General features: G+C 47.4%; 1 protein-coding gene across 1 annotated transcript; it reads right to left on the bottom strand.

Annotated features, from left to right (window-relative positions):
- Positions 1-9,693: 9,693 nt before the first annotated feature.
- On the bottom strand, positions 9,694-10,451 carry LOC121833271 (the record flags this gene model as incomplete). Its single annotated transcript, XM_042286411.1, has 1 exon — positions 9,694-10,451. A coding segment is annotated over one exon (522 nt), but the record flags the coding sequence as incomplete, so codon positions are not given.
- Between the last annotated feature and the right edge of the window lie 1,137 nt (positions 10,452-11,588).

Raw genomic sequence — 11,588 nt, 5'->3', positions numbered from 1 at the left:
TCGCCGATCGCGACCGGACCAGCCAGACCCCGAGTCCGAGAGGCTCTTGCGCAGCCAGGAACGGCACCGAAATAGGAGCTGCTCGTTCTGCGCTACCGTGCAGTGCTCTACAGTGCTCGGAGCTCTCGGTGTCATTCGTGCTTGCACTGAAGTCATTGTGACCCCTTCGGAAGCGCAAGTCGTACTTCGCAAAGGTTTGGACGGGGCCGCCCTCACCGAGCAGCTCCGCTATATTCCGCTTACTTATGATCGCAACAAAATCTTGCGTTTGTTCTCGGAAAAAAAAAATTGCGGGACCGCTCTCCGCGCCGCCGACGAGGTTGGCCGCCGCCATGTTCTCAGCTGTTCACTCGCTCCCGCAGCGAGCGCCTTGCGATTATCCTTCCCGTTCCAAAATGCGATGCGCTTTGCGCATTATGCCGTTTACATGACCATATATTGAATGCGGCAACTGGATTCAATGCGACTAAGTCGCATTCATGTAAACGCGGCTTATGTTCTTTTTCGACATACATGGTGTATGTACGATACCGGTGGTGAACGATGGACGTTTTTGTTGGAAGAGGGCGGTCGTCTTTCTGCATGTATGATTTAGTTATAACGGTGGTCCTGTGGTGTAAGCGTTTTGGTGGAAAGAAGCGGTCGCCTACGTCATCGGACGCAAAATCATACCAGCCACACGGAATCATATCGGCAAGCAAACTGGCTGCCAGTATAGACAGACCCGGAGCCATAGCGGTGCCGGTATCTCCAGTTATGCAGAACGCCAAACCAAACTAGCTGCATAAATAATACCAAGAAATTATGGTGGTGTCATACCAGAATTGTAAAAGCGGCAGGTTTGTTTCTTGTTCGTTTTTCCAATAGGGTGGTTGCGTTGCGAAGGTTAGGTGCGTGTGCACTCGACTCTTCGTTTCTCCATGCGGCCGTACGTCTTTCGGGCCCGCCGATGGCTTCGATGCCAGTGCTGGCGCTGAAGGGCAAACCACGTCAACAAGCGAGTTTGAGCGGGACGTCGTAAACAGTGGAAGCTGTGTCCTCGGTGAGCCAATTGGAGCGTGAGAGTCAGGCACGTGAGGACTTAACTCCGATGTGGACATCTGTGCAGCGCCGTCACGTGCCTCGCTCCAGTGACCTTATTGGCTCCCCGGGCCCTTCTGTTTTGCCATTTGCCAACTTCTACCGGGTTTGAGGCTCCTCCGGTGGCTGTTTCTCGCCGACTGGTTCCGGCCTGTCGGGACTCTCGGGCGCCACTATCCGGGCCCGGGCGCCCGGGCAACTCGGGCTCTAAGCTAGGCGTGCTGCCGTGGCGAAGAGCAGAAGGAAAAAGAAAAACGGGAGGCACTCACTTGATCGAATGACGTTTTAGCGAACGCCCACGTTTCACCGAATGACACTTTAGCGAATAGTCGGACGCCGCAAAGCGGCGTTTTCGGGTGGGCTAAATGGGTTCACATTTTGTAATGAGCCGTCGCAGACTGTCGCCGCGAAGCGGCGTAAAGCGCAGCGCGGCGGATGGGTTAACGCGCGCCCCCGTTATTCGCTAAAACGTCGATTCGCTCAAATGTCGCTGTTCGCTAAAATGTCATTCGCTCATGTGATATGGACCCGCCCTTTTATAGAGATTATTTTAAACTGGTGAAAACGAAAGAGAAGGGAAACATTGATGTTAGGTGTCTGAAGTGTGCCCCGAAACTCAAGATCATCTCGGCGTCCGTCACTAGCACGTCTAATGTCAGAAAGCATCTGAAGGTAAGTGGTCCATTTTATATGAGCGAATGACGTTTTTGCGATCGACACTTTAGCGAATAGGAATCACTTGAGCGAATGGACGTTTTCGCGAATGACGTTTTAGCGAATAGGTTGTTTGTAGCCTGTAGGGACATGGGGACGTTTCGTCGCGGTGTGTCACTGGGTCGCGTGTTAACGCATGAAGACCACCCGTTTACGCCGCTTCGCGGCGACAGACAAAATGGCTCATTACAACAAAACAAAAAAACAAACAGACAAACAAAAAAAAAAACGCTAATGCGAGCTGTTGGTGTAACTGCTCACTGCTGTTCGTTTGCGGCGGCACGTTGTAGGGACGCTTCGTCGCGCGTGTATCATTGGGACGCGTGCTAACATACTCGGACCCCTTGTTTACCCCGCTTCGCAACGGCCGACAAGGCGTCACCTAACAAAAAGAAGCTAATCCGAGCTGTCGATGTAACCAGACCCATTCTCTAATATGAACGGCGCTATTCGTTAAAAAGTCACTCGATGAAACGTCGTGGTTCCGTTTTAATTCGCTAAAACGTCGTTCGATCAAGGGAAAGAGCTTGGCCTCATTGCAAGCGCAGCATCTTCTGAGCACTGAATGTGTGTTCATAAATAAAGTGTTTCTCCTCCTCCTCCCGAAAGGATTCGATGCACGAAAGATGGGCCCGTTTTTGCCGCTTTTCGATAGAGGCCCGAAATAAGGCCTAGTATTTTGAAAACTCGCTCTCCATCCTGATCCCGGGATAATGTCTTTTCACTCATGTAGCAAATGTAAGTCACGTAATCAAAACGACGTTTATCAAATGACGGAATAAGCTTATTTTAAACATTAATCTTGAGGAAGTATGTTTATAATGTAGCAACGAATGTCGCCTCACTTAAAGGACCCTTGTAATTATTTTTTTACTTGCGCTGAGACTGACCCCAGACAACGTAGGAACGCGGAGAGAAAATCATTGTGGCAAAATTCGCGTTATTTCCGCATTTATAAACAAATTAAAACCACTAAAACCGGCGATGCATACGGCACAGCCATTGCTAGGCGCGAAGAGAGCTGGCGCACTCCGAAGACCGACCGGTACAGGCCTCTATGGTGACTCTAGCTTTGACAAGTCTTACAGGCCTCCCCCGTCTTGAAGAGGGTGAAGGGGCTCACAGCCGAACCCGTTTTCAAACTGCCACCGCCGTAGGATGCAGAACTGGTGTTGCGCCGCTACTGGCCTCTATGCTAGATGGCGGGCTCAATGAGGCGTTCTTTTACTTTTCAAATTCCATTTCTTTAATTTCTAGCCCCGAAACATCAATAAAATCTACTTTTATAAAGAATTAAGATGGTGAACACAATCGTACTAAATATTTCTCGGTCAGAGAGATACGTTTGCCGGTTCTAGCTAATTCCGTTAATCACCAACCGCGCGCGTTTAGCACCACGCAGCGCCGCATGTCTCTTGAAGGACGTCCATTATATGCCTCACCGTGTGTACAGTAAGGTTTGTTATGCTCCGCACTATGTGCGTTTACGTCCGTCAGTCGGCCAAGAGATTGACGTTACGTCGCACGTCAGGGTACGCCTGCTACTAATTTCTCGTTGTTCTCAACTGCGGATGTTCGGTAACTGGGACTTAGAACTTTGCAGGACCCCCTCAAAACCGTTGTTTAAAGCCTGTCCCTGCGTCAACTCACTCTTCGTTTTTCGACGTGTTTCGACCCATTCACCACTCTGACTTCACCTATATATTATATATGACGAAGTAGAGGTCCCTCGGTAGAACAACGGAAATTTTATTTTTGACGTTTCAACCGGAGTCTGGTCTTCGTCAGCAATGGGCGACAGAAAAAGGTTTGGTCATACTTATACAAAATTACGGTGCAGGTCCACTTTTCAGGGCGTATGGAGCGACGGTAAGAAGTCGTTACAAAGATGTCCGGGTGCGCTAGGTAAACTGGGCCTCCGAGAAAATGAACCTACCCATTGTAAGCTGCCTTGTCATTAGTCAATTAGATATCGTCTTCATTTTAGTTTTACTGAAAGCAACCACTTTTTCCCTTTTTAATGCCCGCACGTCCGGAATTTTCCGCCGCTGTTGACCATCTTTGGCGTCTGGCAGAAATATCGTTTTTGTCACAAGTGCTAATGCTGAAACCTAGTTGGATTATAGTGTCCTGCGCCACTGAGCTGTTCTAAAACGGTGCAATAAGTATTAACCTGCTTTGCCTATTCCAGAGGTCTCACAAGGAAGCACTAAAGAGTGTCGACAAGAGCAAAACGAATGTCGCCGGGGTAACACGGAAAGCCGCGGCACCCAAGAAAAAACCCGAATGTGGCACAGGGCCTCCACAACATAGAATAGCAGCAGTCTAGCCATCAGTGGCAGACTACATGGGGAGCTCGAAGTCCCCGTTAGGCCAGACTACGAGCACTTAGATTATCTGCCCTTGATGTTTGTATCCTTCTACTGCAGCATTAAGTTTTCACAACAAAGCCTGCCAGTTTTTTTGTGCCTAATTATGTGAAATGAACATTTACATATGTAAGGTCTCCCAATACTATTTTCCGCACGTAATTATAACTGTTACTCTGGAAGTAGTATTTGTAGTATTAGTATTTGTTTTAGAAGCCAGGAGTGAGCTTCTTCAGGCGTAGCCAGGGGGTTGCCCCCCCCCCCCCCTCCCCCTCAAATCTTGTTTTGCTGGGACTTCCTTTCTCCCTCCCCCACCTATAGCACCTTGTCATAGTCGCCCCCCCACCACCCCCTACCCCGCCCGCCCTCCCGCCCGCAACAAGATCCTGGCTACGTGCCGGAGTTCTTTAACATAATTGAATGTTGACAGACGGAAAGTTGTGTACAATACGTTCTAAGATACATTCGTACTGCTACCGAAGCAGCCCTGCATTTATTGAATGAACGGATATTTGGTTTTTAGATGCATTAGACAAAATGGTTCAGGAACTGGTTGTAAATGCCAACCTGCCGTTCTCTTTCGTGGAACAGAGGAGTTTCAGGCATCTGATGCAGTGCGGCTTCCCTGGCCGTCACGTGATGAGTCGACCCAAGTTGATGAGCGAAATCAGTAAGGATGCGGCTGAGACGAAGGAAGTGATAAGAAAAAAGCTTGACGATCTTCAGTATGTTTCTTCTACTGCGGACTGCTGGTCACTTTATAAGAGGTAAATGTCGTGGTTTCTCTTCATTATGTGGTATTCTAAGTGCCATAATTTATTTTGGTGTCTCAAGGAGTTACCTTGGGGTGACAGCACATGGGATCGACCCAGACACGCTGGAAAGGTGTTCTTTTGTGCTGGGCTGTCGTCGCATTCGAGGAAGGCACACATTCGATGTTATTGCATCTACGTTAGAAGGCGTATACACCAGAGTACGATATCCTCGACAAACTAACCTGCACCACAACGGAGAGCGGCTTTAATTTCATTAAGGCTTTCAGGTGAAAATTAAATCTTTGATATTTCTTACTAGAAAATTCGAACAATTTCGCCAGAAAAGATGTTTATCATTTATTTTATACAGCCATTTTGGGCGGCAGTATAAAGACTACACAGACACATCATCGGAGAGCGAGATAGAGGAGGAAGTCTGTGCACCTGTTCCAATCTATAAGGTCATCGAAGCTCGTGACCAATCTGATGGGGTCTACTCACTTCCTCACCACCAGCGCTGTGTGTGCCATATGCTGAATCTGATCGCAACGAAGGTAAATAGGCAAACTCTTACAGCGGCAATCGGTTGACGTTACTTCTAATTCTGCAGGACGTGGAGAACGCTGAAGAATCGTCGCGGCAGTTGAAGAACAAATAAGGCAGACTTTCAGCAAGTGCTCGGCATTATGGAAGAAGCAAGCGAGGTCTAATGTGGTTGCTGACGCCATCTCTTCAAGCTCTGAAGGATATTTGCCCACGCCTGTCCTCACGCGGTGGAACTCTACATACGATTGCCTCAAATCGCTTCGCGGAATGCTTGTTCACAGTGAGGGAAAGCTGAAGGAAGTTTGTGCGAGTTTTAAAATTCCGCGATTCACGAAGTTAGACATTGACTTTATTGATGAGTATGTTCAGGTGTTTGTACAGCGCCAAATAGTGACGCCATAATATACTGTAAACGATCTAATTTTCGCGAGGACCTAATTGTCTCGAATTTCGTGAATCACATACAATTCGCGAAAAATATGTCCCGCGAACAATTCCGCTAAAATGTTAACACATTGGAATCTATATTGAGATCCCACCGCGTCGCGAAAATTAGGACCCGCGAATTATTTCAAAGCTTCACCTTTGACTTAAATCGCGAAATAATGAGCCCGCGAAAAGTAACTCGTTTATAATATATCAACATGCGTGTGCGGCGACTTTCGTCGCAAGCGGGTTCAAACGCGTCACCGTCACCACGTGATTCATTTCAAACACACCGAAAACCAAGCACTTTTACAATAAGCAAGCGACCGAAATAATAATAATAAACAAGTCACTACACATAACTCGTAAAAACTCGCATTTGCACGCAAGGTATGCTCGCAGTAACAATTAACGCTGTGTTACGGCCTCAAGTGGAGTCAGCTTTTTTTTTCTCTGGATCGCAATTACGCGCTCAGTATAAGTTTCTTATGCTTTAAAGCTACTTGGAAACATTTTGATATGAAATGCTTGGAGTGCACATTATATATAATCCTGAGTAATACTAATGGCACATTCAAATTATTCTTAAAGAGCATCAAATGATCAAATATGTACTTTCAATGCACTAATATTGTGCACACTATACGTATACTCAGCCAGTATACTTCGATCGCTGAAGGTCTTTTGAAAGCTACATACTATTCATATACTTTTAATATAATTATGTTACTCTACCTGCTTAGTAACGCACTAGACGTATAGTGAGAATACATTTATTATGTTGTTTTTCGCTAAGGGAAGTACTTTTTTAAAAATTAGTTTTCACTCTAAGGTGGGATATTTTGCATATCAATGCTTAGTGTAATAACCCAGCAGCACTAGCCTTAGCACTAGTAGTGCAACGACTCAATTCCCTGTCTATAGTGCACCCAGTGTCCACACACTTCAAAAGGGAATGCTGACTTTAAATAGAAATTTAATTTTGCTTGTACTAACTTTGCAACATTGTCTTGCCTGTCAGTCCCAACTGAGAAAAAAGCGACTGAATCGCAGACCAGGCAACCAAACTTCACATTTGAATAAATGTTTTGCGTTCGGTATTCCGGTACTGCGGCAATCGGGTGGAATTGCAAATTGCTTGAAATGAACACTTTAGCAATGAACATATGTTCAGTACTAGACCACAATAAACACATTAGATCGGAAGATAGACGGGCAGGAGCCAAACAAGGTTAGACGTTCGAAGCGTTTTTGGCGTTCTAACTTTAATTTTGTTTGCGAAAGACGACGAAAGTTTTGTGTGATCACTCTATTAAAACTAACGTTGTCGATTGGTGACGACCGGCACATGCTATGAAATTCTGATAAACTGCAGTCTTCTGGAGGTCTATAAAATATCCTACCCTACCCCTGTCCGTTTCGATCTGGGATAGCATCGTACCGGTCGTGTACCACTACTGCGTGGTGCACGTTGAAGACCCCAAGCTAGCGGTTGTACTGCACTGGCTAAATTTCTAATCTCAGCGAGTGACTCGTCACAACTTAGAACTATAAAATATCCTACTCGTGGACATATTTTTTATTTATAAAGGTGTATATACATATATAGAACTTTTTATTTTAGTAGTTGCCTCACCGGCAGATAGAGGGCGCTGATGCGCTCGGCGCCATTCTAAGCTTAAATGGTAAAACAAAATGGCTAGGTGGCGTAAGCTACCGCCCGATCCAAAGGGCTCAGCCGTATTCATCCATCCATCCATCCATTAGGTTGCTTCAATTTTATCGGTTTCGGTTTCAACGTGAACGCGGCTATGTTGCTCTTTTACTTTGTTTTTGCTTAATTTTCTGATACGATTGTTTTTCTTGTAGCACAAAACCAATGAAACAGTGTTGCTGAACCACTTTGAGGACTACGAAGTGTATTTTAGCCTAAATTGCGGGCTTTTTTTTTTGCCAACTCATTTGATGATCTGATTAGGGTCGGTTGCGAAATGGCTGACTGATGTACAGGGAAGATTACCATCGTCTACTGCCGTACCCGATGACACCAGGGGACCTATGTTGGACTTTCGAGAAACTAGAAACAGAAGTGACGTACCGGCAGGAGGAGCGTAACCAAACAACGGCGCGCACCGCGAAACCGCCCTCTTTGACGCCGTGACGACATTGCAAGATTGGCGTCTGTCACTCACTTGAGAGGCGTCAAGAGCCAACCCCCGCAGAGCGGAAGTAGCTACGCTGTCCCCCTGCCGTACCTACGCTTTCTCGGCGGTACCTATCTGGAACCTAGCCCCTACGCAAGCGTCCGTTTCTCTGGCAACTGGAGGAGCATTTTCTGCTTTTAGTCAAGCGATGGCAGCCAATCCCTTGCGGCGGCGACCTTCACATCGGCTCTATTTTAAAGAAACTTGTCAAACTAAAAAAATACACGTGTTCTATTGAAATATACAACTGATTTTGTAGCGGTTCCAGAAAATATTAGATAGAGTAAACTCGCATAAAAGGCTAGAACAACATGCGGGACGCGGATGAGCGCCTAGTTCAAATTACTGGCGCTAATGACTGCTCAAGAAACAGGAGGATGTGGCCTCTCTGGTACGCGGCGCAGCTAAGCTGAGCCCGGCGCTGTCCAGAGACGACAAAGTTCGTCTCTGGAACGAGCTAACCTCCCAGCTCAACTTCGTCGGGCCTCCAAGGAAGCCTCCAAGGAAGGAGCTGGAAGGTTGGAAACGCTACTGGGCCATGCGGGTGTCGAAGGCGCGGGCGCGGGCTACGGAGCTGGCGAAACAGGCGAGGTAATTTGCGTAGGTTACTCATAGTGTGGACCAAGCTATTGAATTACTTCCTTTACCCGCAGGCAAACAGGGGGCGGAGGCGCCCGGGTGCGCTCGCTGGCGTCATCATACTCACGTATTTTGGCGCTGGTGGGCGAGGACTCGGCCGTGGGCGCTCCCGGGTTTTCTTTATTTGAAACCAAGAGGTCTGCACTCTAGCCACAACTTGCCACCCGCCTGAAACTGGCCTCCGGGTTTGCCATTTTTCTTTTATCGAAATAAAGTGGAGATTTGGGCCAGTTCGTTCATTGCAAACAGAAAAAGCGCCGAAAAAAACACAGAGACGCAGCCGAAGGGAAACAGGACAAGGTGCACTCTCAACTGAAGTTAAATTTTCAATAAACTTCAGTTAAGAGTGCATTTTGTCCTGTTTCCTTCGTCTGTGTCCCTGTGTTTTTCGTTTGTTTGTTTTCTTATATCATTGTTGATCTCAACATTCCTCTACTATGGAATCTGTCATGCTTCCATGTGTGACAAAACACACACCAAATGGCAGTGTGCTGAATTAAGTGAAGTGTAGTGTGAAATAATGTCTGATATATCCTGGATAATGACAAACAATTTATACGGTGTTGAATAGTCCATGCTCAATTTTAAAGAAAGTATTGCAACCTGTGCTTTCAAACATGTTTATTTTTCATATTACGGCATTGTTGTAAAAAAAAAGAAAGCACTTTCAAAGACACTGCTTGTTGTCTTCTTTATACATTCAAACTGACACAAATCCAATATGCGATTATCGAGTAATACACCTGGCCCTGTGGTAACCATAATAGATTGTAAAATGAAACAGGGCAATTGAAGTGTAGAGAAAATGAATCGATGTGCAAACCCGATACAAACAATATATTGCAGTAAAAGAAGCAAAACGGGTCTCACCAGTAGCCTCATTGAGTTATCCGTTTCCTGCAAGGGCGAGCCAGATGCCCTGTTGGCTAGCTACATAACCCACAAAACATCTGTTATTGTTCCAGGCATTTTATGCACCCTGCTTGCAAATTAAAAAAAGCTCTATCAACATCACCGTGATGCACTGAATAGCATTTCGGAGGCGGTACTACATGTCCGTAAAGGTAACACGGTGGTTGTGCGACGAACTGCGCAAGGCATTGGAGTTGACACTGTGGAGCTTATGGACGGCCTTGACTGTGGAGCAACACGTGAGGCACATACTGCCACGGGGGGCTTCTCTGGTGGCGAGGGCGTCAGTCGAAGTGAGGACGACGAGGGGTGCGCTGTTGCCGGTGGCGTCCCTGGTGTGCGGGAGTGCCACCGTGGCGAGGACGATGAGGGGCTCCCTGTCGCCGATGGTGTCCCTGATGGGCGTGACCTCCATTGTGGCGACGGACTCCTTGGCACTGGTGGTGTCCCTGGTGGGCGCGACTGCCATCGTGGCTTGCGTGGGGCTCCGGGGAGGCACGGCTGTGGCGGGTTCGGAACTGGGCAACAAGGCGCTGCCTCAGAGCCCTCCCCCTGTCCGAGAGGCTGACCCGAGGGTGGGCAGAAGCTAGCCTCTCGTCATCCGCCACTGACCCCTCCGAGCTCGGCCCAGACTCCAACCCTGGCTCGTGAGGGTCCGGTTCTGCCTCCCTCGATGAAAGGCACATATTGTGGAGCACTGCACAAGACGATATAATGACGGTGGCTGTTGTTGGATGATAATACAGAGTCCGGTGTCTTTGCAGACACTGGAATCTGCTTTTCAACAGCCCAATGCAGCGCTCCACAATAGACCTTATCGAAGAATGTGCCTTATTAAACCGGCCGCAAGCGGTGGAGGTCGCGCGGAATCCAGGGACAGGGGTGATGAGCCAAGGTTCCAAGGCATAGCCGCTGTCACCTGCAGAGTCGGAGAAGGAAATGTATGATATTAATGCTGTTTTTTTTTAAAAGAATACTTCAACGACAGTTGAAATATACCCGTCGTGTTCAGAAATAGGCTGAATATGATCCACAATACCCGTAAATGACAATTGCACATTTGTATTTTGAGCTTGATGGCTGTATTTTTCGTTATAAACAGCCCACACTGGCAAGCGCTCGGAGAGCAGCCAGCTGAGAGCACGTCACATCCAGTGCAATTGTGATGTAGTTTATCTCGGGATGAGCAAAGCTGCGGCGAGGCAGACGTCGTCAGGATGCCCTAGCTGTTCCAGCAACCAAAGCGGTCGAAGCACGCCAGCGATCGGGCCACCGCAACTAACCCCCAAGCTGCTTTTGTGTGAATTTTGAGTGACGGGTTAATCTTCTATCATCTTGGGACACACAAAAGAGAGTCCCGTCGAGTGTGGAATTCCTCCCTTCCCTTTTCTCTTCTGCTGGCCGTAGAGCTGTCGGAATGGCGTCAGGTTCAAAGCATGTATAGTTCTAGGTAAGATAGTTATCATCCCTACCTGTCAAGGCTCCTAGACGGGCATTACAGCTTTAGCGACATCTAGAAAATGCTCTTTGCTAATTGCCTAATTTATTTAAATGCCTTTCAGTGCCTTTTTTAACAAGATATTGATGAGTTCGATGTGATACTGCTCTTCTGAACACGTATAGACCAAAAAATAAGCACCGAAATTTCGTTGTAGTATCCCTTTAAAATTGCTCACAACTACGCAGGTAAAACTGCTGTTTGCAACCTTCCTTTCCTTCCTTCCCCCCCCCCCCCCCCCCCCCCGTAGTTGACAGATGCGTCGGAGTGTTTTCAAGGAGACGTGTCACAGGTATGGCCAGAGCGCATGCCAGTTATCCATGTTCGGAACAATATGCGTGATATTGTAGCGCTTATAAGTGGTGCAGAGCCATCATGTACAGAACCAACAAATGGAGTATACTTATCGAGCAGGAGCCTGCCATCGTCTATCAGCCGGCCTTGC

This window comes from Ixodes scapularis, unplaced genomic scaffold (assembly GCF_016920785.2).
Source record: "Ixodes scapularis isolate PalLabHiFi unplaced genomic scaffold, ASM1692078v2 PGA_scaffold0__279_contigs__length_252992795, whole genome shotgun sequence".
Taxonomy (NCBI): domain Eukaryota; kingdom Metazoa; phylum Arthropoda; class Arachnida; order Ixodida; family Ixodidae; genus Ixodes; species Ixodes scapularis.
Note: the sequence above shows the minus strand (reverse complement) of the source record. Positions and strands in the feature narration are given on the sequence as shown.